The sequence below is a fragment of the Pelophylax lessonae genome (assembly GCF_965119305.1).
Source record: "Pelophylax lessonae genome assembly, chromosome: 9".
NCBI classification, from domain to species: Eukaryota; Metazoa; Chordata; class Amphibia; order Anura; family Ranidae; genus Pelophylax; species Pelophylax lessonae.
The window spans coordinates 69,792,021-69,818,213 of NC_138776.1; the positions used below are offsets into that span (position 1 = coordinate 69,792,021).

The 26,193-nt window shown below is 41.8% G+C and overlaps 1 protein-coding gene across 1 annotated transcript in view; it reads left to right on the forward strand.

The window, feature by feature from the left end:
- MGMT (O-6-methylguanine-DNA methyltransferase) overlaps positions 1–26,193 on the forward strand; it is a gene marked incomplete at its 5' end in the record, with an annotated part of 236,189 nt that overhangs the window by 4,674 nt on the left and 205,322 nt on the right. The window contains one exon of the mRNA XM_082267700.1: positions 8,743–8,897. Within this exon, the coding sequence (XP_082123826.1) occupies positions 8,743–8,897 (155 nt within the window). The remainder of the gene's footprint in view (positions 1–8,742; positions 8,898–26,193) is intronic.

Consider the following 26,193-nt stretch of genomic DNA (forward strand, 5'->3'; position numbering starts at 1 on the left):
ATCCCCCTCCACCTCTTGCCATCAACCCCCATTACGAGTAATGTCTTCTGCCCCTATTTACACCATTCCCCCACATTCCAGTCCTCATGTCACCCACATTCCAGTCCTCAGCTCCCCCCACATCCCAGTCCTCAGCTCCCCCCACATTCCATTCCTCAGCTCACCCCCCCGCATTCCAGTCCTCAGCTCCCCTACATTCTATTCCTCAGCCCCCCACCACATTCCAGTCATCAGTCCCCCATTCCAATCCTCAGCTCCCCAACATTCCAGTCCATAGTCCCCCCCAGTCGTCTGCACCCCCCACATTCAAGTCCTCAGCTCCCGCCACATTCCAGTCCTCAGCTCCTGCCACATTCCAGTCCTCAGCTCCCCACATTCCAATCCTAAGCTCCCCCCACATTCCAGTCCTAAGCTCCCCCCACATTCCAGTCCTCAGCTCCCCCCACATCCCAGTCATCAGTCCCCCCACATTCCAGTCCTCAGTCCCCCAACATTCCAGTCCTCAGCTCCCTCCACATTCCAGTCCTTAGTCCCCCCCACATTCTAGTCCTCTGCTCCCCCCACATTCTAGTCCTCTGCTCCCCTCACATTCCAGTCCTCTGCTCCCCCCACATTCCAGTCCTCAGCTCCCCCCACATTCCAGTCTTCAGCTCCCCCCACATTCCTGTCCTCAGCTCCCCCTACAATGCAGTCCTCAGCTCTCCCACATTTCAGTCCTCAGCTCTCCCACATTTCAGTCCTCAGCTCCCCCCACTTTGATGTCCTCAGCTCTCCCACATTTCAGTCCTCAGCTCCCCCCACTTTGATGTCCTCAGCCCCCAAGCATTCCAGTCCTCAGCTCCCCTACATTCCAGTCCTCAGCTCCCCCCTAATTCCAGTCTTCAGCTCCCCCCACATTCTAGTCCTCAGCTCCCCCCACATTCCAGTCCTTTCCCACTTTTCAGTCCTCAGCTCCCCCCACTTTGATGTCCTCAGCCCCCCAACATTCCAGTCTTAAGCTCAGTGGCGTAGCGTGGGGGGTGCAGGGGGGGCCGGCCGCACCGGGCGCAACATCTGGGGGGGCGCCAGGGTCCCCATAGATCCCCCTTTAGAGCAGGGTCACCATAGATTCTCCACTTTAGAGAAATGTCCCCATAGATTATATGGGGACCATTCTCTAAAGGGGGATCTATGGGGACCCTGCTCTAAAAGGTGATCTAAGGAGACCCTTCTCTAAAGGAGGTTCTATGGGGGACCCTGCTCTAAAGGGGGATCTATGGGGGACCCTGCTTTAAAGGGGGATCTATAAGGACCCTGCTCTAAAGGGGGATCTATAGGGACCCTGCTCTAGCTGAAGTGCTAAATTCCCGCGGGTTAGGGGGCGCAAATTACTTGCCTTGCCCCGGGTGCTGACAACCCACGCTACGCCACTGCTTAAGCTCCCCCCACATTCCAGTCTTCATCTCCCCCCACACTCCAGTCCTCCCACATTCCAGTCTTCAGCTTCCCCCCCACATTCCAGTCCTCAGCTCCCTCACATTCCAGTCCTCAGCTCCACCCAAATTCCAGTCTTAAGCTGCCCCCACATTCCAGTCTTCAGCTCCCCTCACATTCCAGTCCTTATCTACCCCCCCACATTCCAGTCCTCAGTAACCCCTACATTCCAGTCCTCAGCTCCACCCACATTCTAGTCCTCAGCTTCCCCCACTTTGATGTCCTCAGCCTCATCACTGCAATCCTCAGCATTCCCCCTCCCCCCCCACCCACATTCAGTCCCCAACCCTGTTTAACTTCTACTCCCTCACTGTTCTACTTTACACAGACAGATCGGTGAGAGACATGCTGCACTGTCTGGATGGAGGCGGTCATTGCAAGATAGTGATTAGCTGCTAGCACTGCCCTTCATCCTAGCAGCCAATCACCTGTTTCTTAACCTCGGCAGCTCCGCCCTCCATCCAGAACTGTCCTGCCTCCCGCTGTCAGCTCTGTGAGAATTACAGAGCGATGGCAGGGGAAATAAAAAGGCTTGTAAATGGCGGGACCTCGCGGTCCAAATGGTCCAACATTTAGTGATGCCTGCCCTAGGGGGTGCTTTCCAACTGTGTGGGGGATGGGCTTGCTGAATGAACACAGAGACCTTTGTTCCTAAATAGGAGGAACACAGGATCCCTGTGTTCATTACTGACAGAACAGCGGTCTGCCATGTTTACAACGGCAGACAGCCGTTCTGTGTCCACGGGGAGCAAACACAGGTGCCCGCCGGACCCGCTGATTGGCTCCCCATGTGGCCAATTGGCATGCGTGTGCACCCCTACTAGCAGTCCTGCAAAGCGATATACTGTTATGTCATTTCGCGGGACAGAGCCGACCTGCCACAGTAAAACGACCGCGGCTGGTCAGCAAGCAGTTAAGCTACCACATCTCACCATTGCTACTAAATATGAAGATAGTTTTTAATACAATCCTTTGACATTCACACATTTGAAATATGTGTATGACCAGGTCCTTTTTTATAGTACTAGATAGAATAGAGATGGATTAGAACTCCTGCCAAGTAGTTTTTTGCAAAACAAACACAAAGAAAGGGCGCACCAGCCTAGCGCATTATCCTCAGCAAGCTTTTTAATAAAATAGTTTAAAATCAGCTACTCACAAACATGCATGATAGGTCAGCATATAGATTCCAACGAACAGCATCAAAATAGAAAAGTCCGAATGTCACATGTAAACGGAAGACTGACGCGTTTCGAGGCCTTGCCTCTTCCTCAGAGCCTGGGGGCCATGACCAAGACCATGGCTTAAATAGAATGGTCAGGCCTCACATGACCCTCCAACCTGTGGGAGGGGTACCGCCCTTTTGGGCGTGGTTTCATAGCTGATCACCCAAATAGACAATAGCAATAATAATAATAACAGAGCTAAACAACATAATATAAACCAGAAGCAATAGCAAAGTCTTCTGTCGATGTGTCACTCTGCAGCTCTAGACATTGGAAGCATAGTTGTTTGCAATAATTATACAATATGGATTATAAAAGTATCCATACATGAACATAAACATTGGCATAAAAATACAGACTTTTGGCACTCAGCAGATAGACTGATCCGACAAGGCATTCCATCCACATCGCACAGGAGTCACACAGTACCCAGAGGGGAGGGGGGGATAGCCAAAGAGGTACCCAGTCACCCACACTTTACTGCACAGACCTTATTCACATGCCCAATCCATGCTTGCGTGAGAGGCAAGCCCCCATTACTCAAGGGATCAAAAATGAGGGTATAGCATGGGGGAACATACCGCTGGTGCCGTTCACCGAGGACACGCCATACCGCCATCGCTACTAAAATCTATAGCTAATCACCCATCAGTGTATTCTAGTGGTGGAGTAAGTAGTTTTTTGCAGCCTGTCTCCCCACTGGGGCGGTTCACCCTGGTGGTCATTGTTAGGCAGACAGAAAGTGATGGGAATTCCAAAATATTACATTCTTTACCAGAACAAGTGTTGAGGCAAAATCATTCAATGAGTACACCTGTTCTATAGACAACTGTTTGAAAGGGAAATTTGAATCATTTTGTAGAGCTGTTTTTTCACTTGTTTTCTGGGACAGGTTTAAAGGGACAAAAACAGCAATAAAATAAAATGACAATGGTTTTAACTTTTCCCTACTGTATCCAAAACAAAAAAAGGAGCAGCTTGGGATATATATACCCCATAGACTGACCCTTTACAGCCCATTCAGACTGGTGCGATCCGACTTCGAGGGGTGACTTCAGCGCGACTTGCAGGGACTTCACATAATGGAAGTCTATGCAAGTCGCTCACAGGTCGCCCCAAAGTAGTACAGGACCCTTTTTCTAAGTCGGAGCGACTTGTGTCGCTCCTTTCAGAACGGGTCCTGTGCTAATCAATGGTGAGCGACCGAGCGCAACTTGTCAGGCTGACGAGTCGCCTGACAAGTCGCGCTAGTCTGAATGGGGTCTTAAATGGGAATTTCTGAATGTTTGTTTTGCTGCAGTTTGCTCATTCTTTTTTGTTTGTTTGTTTGTTTGTTTTTTACTTCCCCTGAAGCAGAGACTGCAGGGGAATTAGAACATATTCTTCAGTTACTGTAAAATACACAATAAGAAGATTTGTGTGTATTACTTTTCATCATCCATTGTGTGAGTCACCCCAAGGTCATAGAAAGCCAGTTAGTTAATGCCCAGTGTATCTTTTTAAAGGCCAACTGTATTTGCCAGTCTGTTGCTGCAGAAACATTTTGGGATGCAAGTCTCTGTAGAAGCAGCCAATTAAATATGTTAATCATGCTGGATGTTCCCTTTCCTGGTGGCAGTATGGCCAAAACTGGATCCTCTGTGGAGTTCACACTTCTGTCTATACAAACACAGACAGGAAATTCAAAATACCAAATTAAGTCACACAGGGACAAAGAAAAAACATCCTTCAGCATAAAGAATGTTGATTAGAAAAATGCAGTGGTAGAAATCCAGTTGGAGTACTATTAGTTACTAGTTTTTACTGAATCTCCTATGTTCGAAATATTGTTGAGAGGAATGTATTTGTTGCCCTTGTTGGTGCTGTTTTACAGGCAATTAGAAAATAAACATGAATAATTGTATTAGCTACTATGGATAACAGAAAGGAAATAACAATTACAAGCAAAAAGTGAAAGTAGCAAGATACTGTTATACAGCAAACACTAAAGCTTAGGTAGATCATACATGGTTCAAATCTTGGCCAGTTCAGCCGAAACCAGCCGAGATTCGAACCATATGTGGGCAGGCTGAATGTACTAGGTTGATTGATCGATCAACTTGGGTGCAACCAGCATGCTGGGTTTTACCTTCAATTACCGCTAGCGGCTGCTATAGCCACTAGCAATAATCCCTCACTTCCCTCAAAATTTGCTCCATGTATTGCCGGCCTTAGGTACATTGAGAAAGTTCATCTGATTTACCGTTATTCTGAAATCCACTGTATCTGTATTTTGGAGAAGACCTCACATGGTCACTGGAAGTGTACTTCCAGAAAACTCTGCTGTGACTTCCTGTCCAGGAGTGCTGTGAATTCCTGGCTCTTGTGCTTGCTTCACCAGTCTCATTCTCTGAAAACAGCAAGAAGCTTTTACTGGATGTATTTGTGATTTCCTGGAAAAAAAAGTGTTCCTTCCTCCAGTTGTGTATTACATTCTTTATGCAGTGCTTTAAAAATGCAAATAATGGGTATAATTGATAACGCCAGCACCACGTCCCACTTGTACTTGTGACAACATTATTGTGAGTCATTTTTTATGTTTCATTGTAATCATGTACAGTATATTTTGATGTATGTCACACCTATTTATTGCTGTTTGAACTTGCAAGTTATATCTGCTATATTCTTTTTTATCAGCTATACTTTTTGAACCCCTGAAGAAGCTTAAAGCATAACTCCACTTTTGTTGAGAAAATACATTCCCCTCTGGGTGATCTCTGTAAATTACAAGGAGTTTAACAAACATTGTTGCAGATTCCTACATTTTGTTATTCTGAAGAAATCATTGTTTGTTCCTCTGTGCTGAGAGGGTCAAATGGGAGTGGTTTCACAATTATCTGGAAGCTGCTGGGTCTGCATACCTTTAGACGTGTTCCTATTGGGAGTATCTCACCAAAAATGACATTTTTGTTGCAGGAGATGCCAGAAATCTGACTTGTATCTTAGGCAGACCTCTGGGAAAATTGGTGAGCAAATCACACAAACAGGAAATTATGTTTCTGGGGTGTGGTCAGTATACATTCTGTGTACAGAACAGCTCAAGGTATCCATATTGCATTGCATTTTCAGAATATTACAACAGCTGCAGATTGAAAAGGAAAGGTCATTTTTAATAACATTCAATTACAATATGATTTATGTCACAATTGTATAAGCTATATTGTTTTTTCTTTATTTGCTATTTTCCCCCCACGAAAGTGGAGTTACCCTTTGACTGCAAAATGTGTCTGGACATTACACCTCTCCACACTGTTGTCTCTATTTATAGATCATTGAATCCACTGTGCTATATGTAGGGAAGGTGCATGGGGCTGTTGATGATATTTGCAATGATTCGTCCAATTTGTTTTATATCAAAATTACTTTGGAATAAAACTGTAATTTTATGTATGTATGTCTCTGTATGTGTGTTTTTTCCTGAAGTTTAACAGCACCGTTACAGTCCCACATACTCATATTCCTTCTTTGTTACTACAATTTGCAGTGCCTTTCTACAATCTCCAACCTGCTGTTACTCTCAGAACCTATGGGTCCTTTTGAATTTTATGCCTGTTAAATGTGTTTAACCCCTACATGCCTTTTTCTGACATTTGCTGCTTACAAGTTAAAATGAGTATTTTTTTACTCAGAACCCCCCAAACATTATATATATTTTTTAGCAGATACCCTAGAGAATAAAATGGCGATCGTTGCAATATTTTATGTTATACAGTATTTGCGCAGCGGTCTTTTAAATGCAATTTTTTTAAAGAAACACACAGAAAACAAAACAGTTGTTAGCCCATTTTTTTGTAAAATGTGAGAGATGATGTTACGCTGAGTAAATGGATACCTAACATGTCATGCTTTAAAATGTCGCACAATTGTGGAATGGGGACTACGGTACTTAAAAATCTCCATAGGCGACGGTTTAAAAAATGTAAACGGTTACCTGTTTAGAGTTACAGAGGAGGTCTAGTGCTAGAATTATTGCTCTCGCTCTAACGATCATGGCGATACTTCACATGTGTGATTTTAACATTGTTTAAATATGCGAGCACAACTTGTATATGCGTTCGCATCTGCATGAGAGCACAGAGGGACAGGGCGCTTTAATTATTTTTTTGTCTTATTTATTTATTTATTTTTTTACACTCTCCCTTTAAAACATTTTTTTTCTTTTTTGCTCATTTTTATCACTGTCACAGGGTATGTAAACATCCCTTGTGACAGTAATAGGCAGTGACAGGTCCTCTATATGGAGGGATCTGGGGTCTTAAAAGCATTAAAAACGCCAAGTTTGGCTGTTTTGAATACTGTAATTTTTTAAAATATTGTGCCTTTAAGGCTCCAGTAACCAGAAGTGATATCATAACATTGCTTCTGGGATTCTACATCGGAGACCTGATCAAAGCCGGCTTTGTTCAGGTCTTCGGCCAGCCAGTGGGCGTGCCGGCTGGTTGCTCGGGTCTCCCAGTGGGACGGGAGACTGGGCAAGCCACGGGAGAGAAGGGACGGCCCCTTCCGTTCCTTGTAATTAACAACCAAGCAGCTGCCCAGCTGCATCAGTTGTTATTACAAGAAAGCCGACCATCGTCACTAAAAAATGTTACCAGAGTGATGAATATAGCTGCAGGCATCACCCCGGTACAATCCCTTGAATCTGAGGCCGCAGATTTGCATTCCATCAGCGGGAAGGGGTTAAGGACATTCTCCCTGCAGAATTGCATTTAGGACAAATTATATACATGGTTTAACTGTAAGGAGTAAGATAGCAGTTGCTCTTGAATGATGCGCTGTCCGGGTCGGGTATATTGTATACCCCCATGCGAGCTGCTGTGATGGGAAATCTTGCGATCTCTCCTTTTCTGTTGTGTACTGAGAAACGCTCTGTCACCCCACTTTGGCTCCTGAAGAAGTGGAGTATGTCTAGGAAACGCTTTGAGCCATTTATCACCATTATTCAACATTGGTGAAAGAATGTGGTGGTTGTACAATGTAAAATATTTATAGGGATTGCATTAGTTGTAGTTAGACAGATTGTATACTCATATGATTTGTTTTGGGGTTTTTTTGTATTCATTCTTGTACTTTTTTGTAGATTGTGTTTTTACTGATATGATTTATTTGGAATGTACCTTGAAACTTTTTTATTGCTGGCAACAGGAAGTTGAATCAAATTAAGTGGCAACTCATTCTGCAAAATATCGCTCTATCCCACCAAACCTAAAGTATATCTTATTTTCAAAATCTAACAGAAAACAGTAGGCAAAATAAGTCTTCTGCTAAAATGTGGGGCACTTAAAATGTACAGTAAAAGCAGTCTGTTAACCTTCACATTTCTAGGGAGGTATTTTATCTTTAATCAGTTTTTATCAGTCGGAACAGTGAGGGGTGGTTATTGATGGTTTGCTGTTGGTTGTTGAATTTGGAAGATGGATACTATAGTTTTCTGGAAAGATTGTGGCTTGCGGCTTGTTTTCCAGCTGCTTCTCTTGCATCTTCTCTGGTTTTAGTTGCATTTGAAAGCCTCATTAGAGATTATCACCATTAACATCTAAAACACACTTTTACAAAGTCACTTTTTCTTGTAAAGGAAAGCTTTAATAAACATACAAAGGACGTGCAAAGAGATTACAAAAATTGTTAGGAAGGTTCTACTTTTAGGGTTTACTGACATTTTAAGTGTAAATGAGCCTTAAATGTTAATATGAATAATATCAATGCAACATATTTTTATCTTTTTTGTATTTGGGAATGCTAATCTCTCTTTTATTTGTGTGTGTGTGTTTTTTTTTTTTTTTTGTTCATTTTGCATGGTAGTAAAGAAATGTAACTGATAGGACTTAAATCTCTGGCTAATAACTTCCTTTCATTGAAAATAACCTTATGGATGCAAGTGTTTCTAAAAAGGGACCCATGTTTCTCATTGATATTGGCTTGTTTTACTTGTTTTACTTGTTAATTTATTGCAGGAAAGAAACATGGTTGGAAAGAAAGCACATTAATGTTCTGTTGTTTTCAGGGCTAAAGATGCATCATTCAAGGTATGCGAAGGCCCTCAGGAAATGATTGCACCACTGGAACAGTGCACAAACTGGCTGCAAGCCTACTTCTGCAAGCCCTGGCTGACAGAGCAGCTCCCCATCCCTCCGTTCCACCATCCTGTCTTCCAAAAAGGTATATGTAACTCTACATGCTGATCTTTGATGCTGTTGTCATTGTTTTGTATTGATTAAGTAATTCTTGTCTAATATTCCATCCTGGCAGCACCAGCCTGGTCGGCCTTAAAAATCTTCTGCAAACCAGTTCTCAGTGTGATGTAGTTACAAGGGGTTTCAGTAATCTCCATCTCCTCCAATGACTTGTATTGGTTTTGGCATGAGTTGTAATAATTCTTGGCTTGAAGTGCTGAAACAAAGCGGTTCAACTTTTGACTTTAGATGGCGAAAAAAATAAAGTTTGAAAATGGGCAGCTCTGATTGAAGGAATAAGTCACTATTATATTCTGCATTCGTTTTTTTTCTCTTGCTTTCTCTTTGGATAAAGCAGGAAAGGGTGGGAACCTCTTTCAGGATTTTATTGCGGTCTCTGTCCTTATTGGTTTTCTTTGGTTTGTTGTCACGGCAATGAGAAATCATAAAATTTGAGACACAAACACATTTTTAGTAGAGTGAGGAAGGATTAGACCTTCTGACAGTTTTTATTGCTGTGACTTTATTCTGTGACTTCCTGTCACATTGAAAACTTCACCCCCCATTTCTTCTATGGTGTCACAGGGCAAGGAAATGAGGGAACTTTTTATTGATGGGATCGCAAAAAAAAGTAGGTACAAGGGGTAAATGGTATGGATTCGAGGGGTGACCCCACATCGTTTTTTTTTTTTTCCAAGTTTTATTGATTTTAACAGAATAAAAAAACAGTACAAGTGTTCTCTGAAAGCATATAACATACTGCATGACATGTAAAGTAACAAGCTCTACATGTTAATAAACTTTTGATGAACCAAGAGTCTCTGCAACTGTCGTCTCTTCTGCAGTATGCAGAAACCCATATGTAAACAAGCAACAAAACATGTAGGAACACTTCATGCATAGGCAGGGCAACTCGTTGATTTAAACATGCCAGAGAACTAAAATGAGGGGGGGAGGGGAAAAGAGAGGGAAAAAGAAGAAAGAATAAGAGATAGAGAAAGAAATTAGCTGCCTGTTACCCGGGTGCAATAAGTACTACCTTAAAGGGATAAAGCATGCTATTGTTCTGTTTCATGATATATAGATTGGGTACCACAAGACAAGGAAGGAGACATACTCAATCATTGGGTATCTCTTGCGCATAGTACCTCCATCCCGTCCATATATCTCTACATTTTTCTTGTTGGTCCCTAACAATATGTATCCAGCGTTCAGCCTCCATAATGACATTCACTTCCCTTTTCCAATAAGATATAGTAGGGCAGGCAGACTGTTTCCAGAATCTGGGAATCGGAATCTTTGCAGCATTTAATAGATGAGGTATTACACTTCTGTTATAAGCCTTCAAAGAAGATGGTATCCCATGAAAGAGGAGATGGAAAAATGAATTTGTGATCGGTCTAAGTGATAATTTTTTTATCCAAGGGATAATGGCTTCCCAGAATACTCTAATCTTAGGGCAGGACCACCAGATGTGTAGGAATGCGCCTCGTTGATCACAACCCCTCCAACATCTGTTGCTAGTGGAAGGAATACATCTGGGCCAAGCAGGAGGGGGCCTTACACCATCATCTGAGGAATTTAAAGGAGGATTCCTGGGTGTGGGAACTAATGGAGGTGGTATGAGTTACTTTAATGATCTGTTGGATCTGGAGGGGTGGTAAATTCCAGTCCAAGCTCCTTCTCCCCTTAATATAATAAGGAACCAATGTAGAGCATTCCCTTAATACCAATTTATACATTTGCAATAACAAATGTCTGGAGTTTGTGAGATGTCCACACATAGACTGAAATGTTGTTAGACTCGTCACAGGGCGCGGTTTATGGTCCAATTTATAAATAAAATCAGTAAATTGGCAATACATCCAGGCCATAAAAGGAAAGATACTGTAAGAAGATTTGCAAAGCCTGAAGGGAAAATAGAGTTCCTTGGGGGGCCAATTTTGCTCATGTTGTAGCACCATCTGCTCCCCACGATTTAAAAAAGCCAGGTTCAACACCTGGTAAGAACCATGGAAATCCCCCTAATGGGGCTAGTGGGGATTTTAGAGGAGCATAATGATTAGTCCTATTCAGCCTGTCCCAGATAGTCAAAGTTAATCTAGTCAGTAAGGAGGTTCAGTCTGAAAGCCCCCTTAATGTGGATGGAATCTACGGGGCCCCTGCCAGGTTCCTGCCTGCCACTGTTTTTTTCGAATGGGACCCAAAATTTAGACGACGTATCGTAGCGCCAGTTTAATATACGGAATAGGGCCATAGCCCTATGGTAAAGGGCAACATCAAGAAGACCCACTCTACCCTAAAAATTTTGTCCGGCAGAGGATTTCGTATGATAGCCTAAGATGTTTGTTGTTTCAAATAAAGGCCAAAAAGGCTCTATGTAATCATGCTCCTATGTATTAGGAGAAATTACACCAAAGATTCTGTTTACCTAGTTCAGGCACAAGTTTTAAAAGATAGATTTGTGGAGAAAGGATCAATGAGTGGGCAGGAGGCCCCTGAAATAAGTAACAATTTACATGGATTTCAAAGACCCTTGTGCAAAAAAAAGGAGTAAACCAGAGCAAAACCCAGTAACTAAAGTTGAGAAAAAAAATAAACAGTATACAACAGGGTCCATCTAAAGTATGGACCAACTAGTGAGAGGGCAATCACGGGGGCAGGAATAATGCTTCCCCCCGAGAATGGTCCCTCTGCTGTAAAATCGCAGAAAAAAAGTCCCCTAACAAGGAACTATTGTAACGTGGGGGAAGTGACTAAGTACATGGATGACATATGCTCGTAGCCACCCCTGGGCAATATTATATGTGCTAAATCAGATATAGGAGTGATAGAATTAGCAGCAAGCAGAATCAATGGAAACAACCAGTCAGGTCATCGCTGGATAAAAAACAAAATTGGAGCCTGGTAGTCTCAATGAGATGAAACAAGGCCCTTGCTTATAAGGGTCAATAGGTCTTGTCCAGAGTCACCCACGTCTCCAGGAGAGACGGGCGGAATCGCCGGCCGGTGGTTTTTAAATTTACAAGCGCTTATACTCTGCATATATGTAAGTGCATGTCTTTATGTGTGTATTTAATAAATTGTTGATGGTTTTACGCAATGGAGTCTCCATTGTTCTATTGCATGATGGCTGGCTAATTATATTGTGGACCGTGATATTGGATGAGGTAATTTGGTGACACTTACGGCCGTTATACCCGAGTGTGGTCACCCTCCCAGGCATATCTTGGCTATTATTACTGGCTCCCTGCTGTGATTTACAGGCTTGATACCATCTCGTCTCTCGTAAGCAGGATTAATGTCGGTGGAGGATTAACACCTGTGGTGGACTGCACATCAATTTTACTTTCTCACCGTGTGTTTCACTCTGGACGGGTTTTGTAGATCTGCACCAGAGACTTTATTTACTTATACATATTTGCACCAGAGACTTTATTTAATTTATTTCACATTATTCATTTTTTTTATATGGTTTATGATATTTTTGTGACTTTATATTAATCACATTTCTTGATATACTTAGCGTAGCTTGCTTTATTTTATTTATACATTTTTGTGCTATCACACTTGAAGCTGAAGCTTTTATTTATATTCACTAGCGCGGTTATAATTTTTGTTGTTAGGTCTTGTCCACCAGTGTACGGATCAAGAAATTCACAAACCGAACAGGATCCCGCAGAAGTCAGTCAGGTTGTAGGTGGCGGGTTGGCATCTTGGGTTTGGCGACCAGTAGGATTTCGCCTTCAAGCTCTAGAAGTGGCTAGTCACCATCACTCTGGAGAGGGATGTTGCTGTGTAGTCTCCAATCTGGGAAATCCGTTGGAGGAAGATCCAAGATATCAAGAAATGATAGCAGGTCTTTGGTATGCAGTGTTGCGGTTTTCTCATTCCTTGTAGCCATCAGACGAAAAGGAAATCCCTAGAGATAGGGTACCTTCACTGCCCATAGCGTATCAAGTACAGGATGGACAGCTCACCGTTGCATTAGGGTTCTGCGAGAGAGGTCGGGGAATAAAGCTAATGTAGCCCCATCAAAATCAATGGATGCATGTGTGTGAGCCGACTTCACAATCGCTTCTTTCACAGAGTACCTATGCAATTTACAAATCACATCTCGCGGCTTTTCTGCATCCTGACAGGTTGAAGGACTCTGTGAACCCTATCGATTTCAATATCAGGTGGAGCAGCATCACCAAGGATCTGGCAAAAAAAGGCCCTGCACCGTATGCAGCAAATCAGGTGCATGAGTCGCCTCTGGTAACCCATGGATACAGATATTTTGCCTCCGGTCATCAAGTTTGTCAAGGAGAGAGTTAGGAAACCTCCTTATGGCGTGTGGCAGTTTCCTGTAGAGTCGCAATGGTGTGCAAAGTCCCATCCTGACTATTCTCTACAGCTTCCACCCTGTGTCCCAAAGCTGTTGTTTCTTCTTTAATATCTTAAATGGCCTGTTTACAAGAGAGCTCCGCAGCTGCAATTAGCTGTTGAATGTCAGTTTTAGTAGGCAGAGCTATAATATGCTCTCTTAAGTCCCAAGCTACCTCTGCTACATCAGGTTCAGATGGTGGAGAAAATCTCCCCCCTCAAAGTGCAGATAGTGTAGGGCTCGGTACCTGTGGTGAGGCTGAGAGATCTAGGGAGCCACTGCTGTGTGCTGGTGAGCTGCGCTGTGAAGCCTCGTGTCCAGCCGCCATCTTGGTGACATTCCTGGAGCTGACTGAGTGTGGTGTGAAGAAGGAATGCAGCCCGCTCGCCTGTGCACCGCTGCCGCCTGGTGGCTGGGATGATGTGTGCCAATTAGGAGGCATAGTTCCAGTAAGTTTGGAGACCGGGGAGTCGCTGATAACTTGTAGTTTGCCTAAGGGTATGCGGGAGCTCAGTGTCTGACGTCTCTACGCCATGACAGTCAGGCCACGCCCCCCACATAATTGTTTTTTTTAATACATTTTGCATTGCTAACATTGCCTCTGATAACAAGTTGCATGTCACAAGTCGGATCAGTTAAGATGTTGATCCGACTTGGATGCAACTTCCATTTAATTCTATGGGCTGAAATCAGACAGAAGTCTGACCAAAGTAGTACAGCTCTCTTAGAGAAACACAGATTTTTTCATGCGATTTTCGCTCTCAAACTCGGAGTGATTGTCGCACCGGTGTGACCTAGGCTTAAAACCTAGAAGCTGGTTGGTTACTATGCATAGCTGCACCATATTCTTTGTGTACCAGTTTTAGTAAATCTTCTAAAGTATTCAGTAAATTAAGTGTAGCTAAAGATCTATATAGATGAATCAGGACCTCCTTCCTCCTGCTGTTGACCTCTCTAGTGATGCATCCTCAAATTCTTTTAGCTTTTTCCACTGCTTGGCCACACTGTTTGCTCATTTTGCAATTCCTCCCAAATCTTTTTCCTCTTTAGTGCTGACCAATACTGTACTCCCAATATTGTATTCTATCAAGGGATTTGATAGTATTTATTTTTTTTGTTCAACCCAGCAGGCTGAGCGAAAAGAAAACGGACAGCTTGTGTTGGCGCTGCTGTACTAACAATCTGATGTTAGTAGAGCGATCTCCCCTGTTGTTCTATTGTGTTGTGACGGGGGGACGTTAGACCAGTGGCAGTACACACAGGCCTGACATTCAGCCCATGTGTACATGGCTTTATGTGCATTGCAATTTTCTGTTGATGTGTGAGAGATGGCATTGTAATCAGTAAATGTTTTCTGTCACTTATCTACAGTATCATATTAAAGATAAAAGTGAGTGGTCTGTCGTAGGGGTCCTTGGGTTTTTCTGCTATCACTTAATATAATGTAACTTGATGTAAAATGTTTTGCGTGCTGTGACAAAACAAGGCGCAACAAACACTTATCTAAGCTTTTATTTGGAAGGCCCTTCATAGGCTGATACACCTAAAAATGGAAATGTCAGTCCTGACGTAAAAGATAAGTCCACCCTAACACTAAGATCTCTAATCTACAGACATCCACAATCTAAGACTAACCTATCTAACCCTGTAAAGAAGAAATCCATATACATACGTCTTTTGAAGCCAATCCGATCCGGTCCCACGCTGAGCTGTCAGCAGAGGCTTCGCTGTGGAGGCGGATGCAGAGGAGGCAACAGAAGACCCATAGTAAGTCTATGGGTGACGTCACTTGCCATTCACTTCACAGCCGTTGTCGGCTGTGTCTTCTGCAGAGCTTCGGCCGCTGGAGACCAGACCAGATCATCTTAACAAAATGTATAGATAGGTTAGTCTTAGATCGTAGATGTCTGTAGAAGTAGAGTTTTTAGTGTTGGGGGGGACTTCCCCTTTACACCACTTTGCCATCTTCTTATTTCTCAAAATCTAAACAACACTAATTTAGTAAGTTTAGCTATAATCATACAAAAAAACAAAAAAAATTAAAATAAAAAACATCTAAAAATCAAATAAGAAGAATTATTTGAACATTGAGATTGTAATTTGTGGGATCAGCATTACAACCTGCCTGCAAACTCCAGCTGATACAGTTATTGTTTTACACAACCTCAAGCAATATACATTAAATCCACTGTAAGCACACACTTTTATATCTGTACAAGTTTACCTAAAACATTGGGTTTATCACCTCCATTTTCATAGTTTTACCTTTTTTTTCCTGTTATATTAATTGTGCAAGGTGTCTACATATTATTTTGTAGTAATACTATATAAAATACATAGATAATTACTGCAGTGTTTCCCTACACGTTCTCTTCTTTTATAGTAGCATTTTTTTTTATGCATGTTGGACCTGTGATGTCATTTAACCTATGATGTCATCAACTTCAAGATTAGCTGATAAGGCAACTATTGGTTATTTTTAGTGATTTCAGAGTGTCTACCCTGGCTCTGTATAGTCAATATGTATGCAGTGAATGGAGTGTGAACTGAGTAAATGAGTTAAACCCGTCTTTTCTTTGTTCTGAATATAACATATAAGGCTCACTAATGGACAATTAGACAGCTTAGTAAACACAGTTGGTGAGAGTCGCATTACATTAGGCAGTTGATCAGGTGGCTACTGTTTACTTACATTATTGAAAATGTAGTTTAGGAGTTGAAGTATGATGAAGGTTAAACCATACACATAAATGTAGCGTATTTTAATTATAATACGTAAAGGGGTTGTAAAGTCAGAAGGTTTTTTTTTTTTAATGCATTCTATGCATTAAGATAAAAAGCCTTTTGTGTGAAGCAGCCCCCCTAACACTTACCCGAGGTCCCTCTCTGTCCAGCGATGTCCACGGGTGTCTCAGCTGTAGGAGACTCTCCGTCCTGATTGGCTGAGACACAACAGTGGTGTCATTGGCCTTCACTGCTGTCAATCAAAATCAAGGGAGAGAGGGGGGTGAGGCAGGGGCTCCGTGTCTGAATGGACACAGGGAGCTTTGACTCGGCTTGGTTGCCCCCCTAGCAAGTTGCTTGCATTGGGGGCACTCAACAGGAGGGAGGGGCCAGGATGACAGAAGGGGGACCCTAGAAGAGGAGGATCTGGGCTGCTCTGTGAAAATTCACTGCAACAGAGGAAGTAAGTATAACAGGTTTGTTATTTTTTATAGGAAAAAAAACAAGACTTTACGATCACTTTAAAGCATGTCGTGTGATTTTTAGCTTTCTCGTCAGATGCCTCTTGTAAGTGATGTCATTCCAAAATAGAATGAGTTTTGTGAGCTCAATTATTGACACTTGTTTTCTTATCTGCTACTTGTTATAGGTCCTCTGATTTCAGCAGCCTCCGTTTCCACTGTAGGCACCAACGTTTTTCTGTTCCCTGAAAGTGTGTTTGCATAGGAATGGAGGGTGGGAGGGTTACAGCTTATACACAGAGAGGAATTGCATTAGAAAATTGTTTAAGTTTCAAGATGGTGCACAAGAGAGATGGTCGTATGTGTACCTTCCGACCACAAAGTTTTTTCCACCCTAGCTAACAATGGGGGGCCTTTTAGTTGGTTTCTGGATAGGAAAAGAGATGGCTTGTGGAAATGCAGGGGTGTGAATTCAGCTCCAACTCAGTGCTAAAGTGGAGACATGTGTATACATTGTATACAGCATGTGCTATTTACCCTTTTTGGCAGAATGTGACCGATTCACTCTCAAATCACCATTACTGGCAAGATGCAGATTCCCAGTAATATGGAGACTTTCATTTGTATGCAGTATGAGGACCAGCTACAAGTTGTAGCTCACCGAGGATATAGCTATTTGCCTAAATCTTCTTTTAAGAGCTTTGCTTGCCCACCTAAATAATACATAATAATAAAGTTCCAGAAAATACTCACAGGGATGTTCCAGAAATTCTCTAGAACAAAATTAACCATACTCCAGTCCACTGACTTGTACTTTCAGCACTCCTTCTCTGGCCCTAACCTCAGGCCCTTGTCTGTCCCCTTCTGGCAGCCTTTTCACAAACTCAGTGCAAGTACCTAGCAGCTCCCTGCTGCCCTGGTTCCCACCTGTCTCCTAGGTGGGGCCCCCTGACTCCTAGGCAGAGACCTCCTCTGTCTGCCAGGATGGAGCCCTGAACACTAGTCATGTCTTTAAATTTAAAAAAATGCATACATGCCCAATAAGTGTGCTTGTTGTTAAAAAAGAAAAACTCAGGATTGGAGACATCCCTCGCAGTTTCCTCTGAAGAAGAGTAGCAATCTGGAGCCCTTCAACCTGCCTGGATGAAAATCCTAGGTGATACAAAAGCCTTTCCACAACGTGGCAGGACACAACACTGTCACAGCAGATGCTAGATAACACAAACATACTGAAAAAGGAAAAAAAAATATTTTACATGTGGTTCTGATGATGTAAACATCCTACAAAAGTTAAAATATGACCTAGGATTGTTAAACTGGTATGAACAAACAAGCAGACAAGGGTGCAAGCATCTAAGTATAGATGCAATTGGTATACAGCTAAGAAAGGGACTAAATTGCAGGATGGAATCCAATGAGAGTGGAGGCCTCTGGGGAGCCATGTGATGTTGCAGAGATCATCAGAAATGCGGCTGGAGTGATGCAGAGCTGCGCCAGGAAGCTTCCGGTGTGTAGTCGTCATTCTCCACCTTGGAATGCAAGCAGGCTAACCGCATTGGTGGTTAGCAGGAGGGTCCCACTGGTTGTGGAATGAAAGCATTGTTAGCGCTAGTGGTCACTGGAAAGAATGCCCCTACATGAGTCAACAGTGGAAAGAATGACCCCCCCCCCCCCCATACATTGCTCATCACATGGTTGTCAGTGGGAAAAGTGCTCCTTTACACTGATTATCACTAGAAACAATTCACTGATACATTCTCAGTAAGGAAAATTACCCATTACACTGTTAGTCAGTAGAGATGGACTCGGTGTGTTCGGGATCCCACCTTCGTGATCCCGCCAGGAAGTCGACACTGCACACGGCTAATCACAGGCAGTGAGACATTTCCTAATCTGTGCAGCTGCGGACCAGTAAATGTCTCACTGTCTATGATTAGCCATATGGATCCCAAACACACCCGAAACCATCCCTTTTAGTCAGTGGGAACAATGCCCCCTAACACTAGTGGTTAGTAGGAAAAATGTCTTCCTATATGGATCGGGTTGTATTGCCTAACTACCAGAGGCTTAATTTTTCTTAAGCCATTGGCTCTGCTGAGTGATCCCGATACTAGAACTATGCAGGAACCGCAAGGCAGGAGATCAGTCTGTCATTGCTCACTGCTCAAGGAACCCCTATGGCAGTGATGGTGAACCTTGGCACCCCAGATGTTTTGGAGCTACATTTCCCATTATGCTCAACTACACTGCAGAGTGCACGAGCATCATGGGAAATGTAGTTTCAAAACATCTGGGGTGCCAAGGTTCGCGATCACTGCCCTAGGGAATGTTGGAAAAACACTCAGGTTCCACAACACCTTGTTTGAGAAAGACTGGAATGAAGACTGCTTTAAATACAGCAGGAATCAACATTTCAGAGTAAAGAGAATCATACCGTTAGACTTTAGAAACATTTTGCCTGCTTCTGTTGCCTGGTGCAGCTAAACATCTTCAAACCTGTTACACGGTTAACATGGAAAGTGTTTACTGGTAGGCCCTTAATACTCCAATCTATTTTTTATATTATGCTGTACCATATTATGGGTTCAAGTAGTGAGGCCTTGCAGAATATATGTACATGTTCCCCAACAGAGCTTTCTTACACAGTTTAGCATGTGGTTTCATTTGTGTTTAGATATCTCTGCTATAGAATTTGTGTTTAGATATCTCTGCTCTGTTACAGCAGATGCTCTCATTTACAATTTTGTATCCTCTGTAAGCTTAGTACAAACTAGAGTTGCTTCATCATCATTTCTTAGTGTGTATATAGAAAGTGTTGGAAATAAGAAATTATTGGCATACTCCATGTCAGGATAAAATATCCACATGCTCAATGTCTTAAGTTTTGCAGTCAAATCCATCTTTAAAAAAGAGAACATGACACCATAGACAAATTGCCTTGTCATTTTTACACTTACTGCGATTACCTTGCTGTGGTCAGCACTTTGCCCTTTGTTTGCATCCCTTAGCTGGAATAATGATTTCTGAAGTATATATGATAAGCTATTTATCTGCATCCACACAGCATAACCCGAGTGCTGATATCTCTGTTAATGGTCTCCACTGTGCACGGATGAATCTCAGTAAATACATTTACATAGGCATCCTGATGAAGGCAGTTGTGATGTGTATAAACATCAAATACTTAAAGTATAATTATACCTATTTATGAACATTCCCTATTTAATTAAAGAATATTCCTCTATATGTGTGTGTACATATATATATATATATATATATATATATATATATATATATATATATATATATATATATACAGTATCTCACAAAAGTGAGTAAGTACACCCCTCACATTTTTGTAAATATTTTATTATATCTTTTCATGTGACAAAACTGAAGAAATTACACTTTGCTAAAATGTAAAGTAGTGAGTATACAGCTTGTATAACAGTGTAAATTTGCTGTCCTCTTAAAATAGCTCAACACACAGCCAATAATGTCTAAACCACTGGCAACAAAAGCAAATAAACCCCTAAGTGAAATGTCCAAATTTGGCCCAAAGTGTCAATATTTTGTGTAGCCAGCAATATTTTCCAGCACTGTCTTAACCCTCTTAGGCATGGAGTTCACCAGAGCTTCACATGTTGCCACTGGAGTCCTCTTCCACTCCTCCATGATGACATCACAGAGCTGGTGGTTGTTAGAGACCTTCCGCTCCTCCACCTTCCATTTTAGGATGCCCCACAGATGCTCAATAGGGGGTAGGTCTGGAGACATGCTTGGCCAGTCCATTACTTTTGCCCTCAGCTTCATTAGCAAGGCAGTGGTCATCTTGGAGGTGTGTTATCATGTTTGAATACTGCCCTGCGGCCCAGTCTCTGAAGGGAGGGGATCATGCTCTGCTTCAGGATGTTCATGACAGGACAGTACATGTTGGCATTCATGGTTCCCTCAATGAACTGTAGCTCCCCAGTGCCAGCAGCACTTATGCAGCCCTATACCATGACACTCCCACCACCATGCTTGACTGTAGGCAAGACATACTTGTCTTTGCACTCCTCACCTGGTTGCCACCACACATGCTTGACACCATCTGAACCAAATAAGTTTATCTTGGTCTCATTAGACCACAGGACATGGTTCCAATAATCCATGTAATTAGTCTGCTTGTCTTTAGCAAACTGTTTGCAGGGTTTCTTGTGCATCATCTTTTAAAGAGGCTTCCTTCTGGGATGACAGCCATGCAGACCAATTTGATGCAGTATGCGGCGTATGGTCTGAGTACTCACAGGCTGACCCCCTACCCCTTCTACCTCTGCAGCAATTCTGGCAGCATTCATACGTCTATTTCCCAAATACACCTCTGGATATGACGCTGAGCATGTGCACTCAACTTCCTTGGTTGACCATGGCAAGGCCTGTTCTGAGTGGAACCTGTCCTGTATGGTCTTGGCCACCGTGCTACAGCTCAGTTTTAGAGTCTTGACAATTTTCTTATAGCATAGGCCATCTTTATGTAGTTATATATATTTTTATTACATTTCTTTACATACATGGCAAATAAAAATATGACATTACAAAAGAAAAACATCAAATTGCCCAAAACCATAACATTTTCACCAGCATATATGTTACCCTTCAACTATTTTTCTTATCATTTCCCCTTTCTCCTTCATTTCAGTTCTTGGATGTCTTGCATTCCATGAAATAGAGAAAAATTCAAAGGTGTGATATATTGTGTACTTTGAATGATAGACTGTGAACATGCCTGTGTCATTGCTTTGCACTGCTAGTGTCTTGCATTTTAAGAGAACCTGTCAGAATAGAGGTATGGAATCTGACATTGCTGACTTGTCTATAAAGGTATACGCTACAAGGCTGTCAGTCTTATCTTTGCTTACCTGCTTAGGGAGTCACTGTCCTGAAATGAGTATACAGGTTTGGAGTTCCACTGACTGCATTCTGTACCACTTTACTCACTAGGTTGTGTAGAAGCGATAAAGGTGACAGTTCATGAACTTGCACTTTTAAAAAAAAAACAGCATTGACATTTTCCATTTTTTCTTGTTCTTTTACATTATTCAGCCTGAGCTATCTCGCCAGGAAGCTGTGGGTGGGGTAATGCTCTTCCACCTATATTTGGCTGGCTGATTTGACAGCTTTATTATGCCCAGTCTCTATAAAGTCACAGTTTGCACGTTCCACAGATCTACAGTGACTGCACATTTTATTTAATGTTAAAGTAATTGTAAGGTCACTTCCCACTGCTGTCTCCGCTCTTATGGGCTTTTCTGTCAGCTAAATCCTGTGACAAGGGAGCTTTCCCAAGGCATGCTGTCTTTGTCTATGGATGCAGGCAGCACAGCTTAGGATTGCCGGTGTACCATAATAGAAAGCGGCTTCCTATAGCAGCACACTGAGAAGAGGAGGAGCAGTCTCCTGCCAGCTCCTCTTCTCAGTGTGTCACCATTGGAAGCTGCTTCCTATCATGGTACACCGGCAATCCCGAGCTGCACTGCCTGCATCCATAGACAAAGACAGCGCACATTGGGCCTGCTTCCTTGTCACAGGATTTGGCTGACAGCAAAGCCCGTAAGAGCAGAGACAGCGCTGAATTGAGTAGGAGGGTTGAGGGGGCGATACTTCTACCTAAACATTTTTTGACCTTAATGCAGTTAATGTTTAGGCTTTAGAACCAATTTACTGTTTCCTCTTAATACTTCACATCAGTATGGTACCCAACAGAAGAGAAGAGGAACATTTTCTCCCAATGTGCCCTGTTTGCTGTGCATCGTGTGACATAAGGGTAGGCTGATGAGAAACTTACCTAGAATTTCCTGGGTGACACCCTGGTGCAGTGATCCTAATGAAAGAAACAGGTAGCTCTGAAGAGCTTGGTTGTAAACTGCTGAACAACTTGAGCCTGTCATACCTAATGTTCCCTCTGCCTAATCCTATTTCTCTGCCACAGTGGGAGTTAAACAGTAGAAAACAAAAAGAGTATTTGCATATTGTATTTACTTTATTAAATAGAAGACCTAGGACTTCATGGCTGACCATGCATGCTAGATGAAACGTGCTGCTGTAGCAGCTGGCTGTCCTTCAGTTTCTAATTTTATCTTGTAAAAATGCTATAAAAAAATTTAGTCATAGGGCCCAGCATGTAAAGAGCAGCGATATGCAGTACCAAGTAGCAACTCTTTTGATTAAGTCCATTCTCATATTTGTGCTGTGTTGCAGTACATTAACAAATGGTCATTGCATTAAAACAAATCTTATATGTGGGCTGACAGCAAGGAGTTCAAAGGGAACTCCCTATTTTTTCATATTTTGTGAGAATCATATATTGAAAGAATACCCCGGGAGAAGTAAAACTCTGGCAGGGGTGGGTTGGATATTTGATGGAACATAGGAAGGTAGATCTCACTGTTGGGAGTAAGCTAAGGTCTAGTAAATGAAAGTATTAATGTCCTGTAATGTATTATACAACCGCACCCCAAAGCCAAATGAGGAACCCTCTGGACAAAATTAGAATGATCAATGGGAAAATAAATGCAATGCTCATTTCATCATAGCGCTGTAATTCTGCACATGTAGCAGAGCTCAAATAAGGTTTATCAAAAACCAATATAATCAGCAAAAACCATCACTGATAAATGAAGAAGAGCATCAAAAGTTGCATAATTGGCAAAAAAACATCACCGGTGCCCACATAAGCAGCCTAATCATTAGCAACATCAAATTATTAGAAACATCAACAATGTACAATAAAACAGATAATAATTAGTTATTGCCATGACTACAGTGTAAAATTAACTTACTGGCTTGTCTGCAGATATTCAGGAAATGTCTTATGGGTTATTGTGCCTATTTTCACCAAAATAATATTTAGCTACTGCTTTTTATGCCTTTCCTTTATTATGTCATAATCCTTTTAAAAGGCCGGTAAACATAAAATTAAAGTTACTTAATGTGGGTTAGCAGTTACATTAAGAATTTATAGCAGCTCTGACGCAAACAAAAATCCCCCAAAACAGGCTCTGATAATGTTGCCTACAAACTCAGTCTCTACAGAGCAATAACATTACATATCAAAATCAGGTAAGGCTGTCTTGCCGTAATCCTGCTTGTTTGGTGAAAGCAAGGAACCTCTCTGGCTATATACAGCACCTGTGAAGGACCTACTGTAAAAAGCTATGGCAGTTATCAGTGCAAGTTCATGTCCACACCCATGGCCTTTCGTGAATATTGGCTGAGCATATGATGCATAAACAAGGAATACTATCAGTGAAAATTCCAGTTGAAAATAGATTTGCCCCACCCTTTTCTACTTCCCAGGCTTTTTTATTGCCGCTAATACCACTTTCATCATTTTAAGCGTATCTGAAACAAAAAATAAATACAACCTCAATTTCAAAAAAGTTGAGTTGCTGTATAAAATATTCATAAAAACAGAATGCAACGATTTACAAATCTAATAAACCCAGATTTTATTCACAATAGAAAATAGAAAACATGCAAAATGTTTAAACTAAGAAAATGTACAATTTTAAGAAAAAGAAAAAAAAAGGGTGATTTTGAAATCAATGCCAGCAACACATCTTAGTAAAGTTGGCTGGAGAGAGCGCAATATTGGCTGGAGAGAGTGCAATAATCTGGCAACCAGGAAGTGCAAAGGCATGGCTTTAATAGGATGTTAATGGGAGTAGGAAAGAAAAAGCCTTGAAAACGATGTCTGGATGGGAGCATATGCTGCTCTTAAACCTGGATATACAGTACCTTTCAGCATTGATGGTGCCTTTCCAGATGCGCCCATTTCATATGCACTTATGCACCCGCATTCCATTAGAAATGCAGGCTTTTGAACTGAGCGCTGATAACATGCTGGAAGATCCATCTCCTCTTTAGTCCGGACAACGTGGCGCTCATGGTGACCAAAAAAGAATGTCAGATTTCTATTTGTCTGACCACAGAACTGTTTTTCACTTTGCAACAGACTATTTTAAACAAGCTTTGGCCTAGAGAAGATGGCAGCGTTTCTGGATCATGTTCAGATATGGTTTCTTCTTTACATGATAGAGCTTTACCTTGCATTTTTGGATGGCACCGTGAACTGTGCTCAAAGCAGTGATTTTTGAAAGTATTCCTGAGCCCATGCACTGATGTCCATCACAGAATCATGGCTGTTTTTAATGCAGTGCTGTCTGAGGGCCAGAAGATGACAGGCATCCAATATTGCTTTTCGGCCTTGTTAATATTATGTATTGAAGATGATGATATATTTAAAGTCTTTGCAATTTTACATTGAGGAACATTATTCTGCATTTTTTCAGTAATTTGTAGACACAAATTTTTACAGAATGGTGAACCTGTCTGTCTTTACTTATGAGACACTCTGACTCAAAGATGCTCTTTTTATCGGTGATCCGCGCAACCGATGAGAGATAGCCACACATGTTGCCCGACGAGCGTGTTTTCAACTTATGTTTGTAAGTAGACATGATTTTTTTCATATCTTTAAATAAATCTGTTGGATAATACACTAGACCAGTGCGCCCTCTTTTCTTTTTCTATTCTCACATGCTCTTTTTACACTTTGTTGCCAGTTAATCAAATTATTTGCAAATTGTTCTTCCAGCTCTTACTTGCTAGTTCCATTTACTTTGCCAACTTTTTGTTTCCCTGTCCCAACTATTTTGAGACCTGACATCAATTTCAAAATTACCTAATTTTTTTCTTAAAATAGTACATTGTCTCTGTTTAAACATTTGATATGTTTTCAATTTTCTATTTAGGGTTTATGAGATTTGCAAATCTTTGCATGTAGTTTTATCACAGCTTTCCAACTTTCTAAGGACACTGTAAATTGCAGCTTACCAATCCTTAGATGTGTTGGCTGCTTTAGCTTTCTCTTTTATGCTTTTTCCTTTATTTTCACCAAGTGCTCCTGCCAGTAACACACTTCCTATCTATGGGTGTCTCTTCTATCTATGGAAGAGCAACAAACACATCTCTGGACAGCAACATTGTTTGGATAGGGTACTGTTAGATGGACTACTAGATTTAGATGGATTTTACATAAGTGACTAATAAAATGAAGCCTAACTCCAGCTAACACTTTTTAAGCAGTTACAGAAAATAACAGATAAAGGTTTTAAATAAATTAATAAAAGCTAATCATTGTAAGCACGCTTACATCCACTTTTGCTGGGCAGTTTGGTCTAGTAAAGGCAGTTGAAAAATAACAGAGTTACTTCTGCATCATCAGGCAAAAATAAAGGAAAAAAGCCTAAAAGAAAGGAAACTAATGCAAACATCACATTTAAAGATTGGTGAGCTGCAATATATTGAATTTTTTGCTTTTGAGTTTAGGTGTGCCTTTTGGACCAATATAGAAGCTTGGGAAGGACATGGTCAGGCAAAGCTTGAAACTTGCAGGTTCCAGGAAGCAAGTTATTCCAAGCAGTAAATGTTCAGTGTTATCCAGTGAGACCTCCTGGAAGGCCTTAACCCTTTTTGTTCCACCCAGCGCCTATGGAATAGGTGAAGCTTTACTTTGCAAAGAATACCAAATTGCATGCAATAAATATTAAAAAAAGTATTCATTTTTGCTTTCACATGATTGGATGATGGAAACCCTTTCCTCATTTACTAAGATCTAGAGCAAATGCCCTTGCAAAGGGCACAGTTGATTTGCCACTAGTAAATCAACCCCTTTGTGTTGTGAA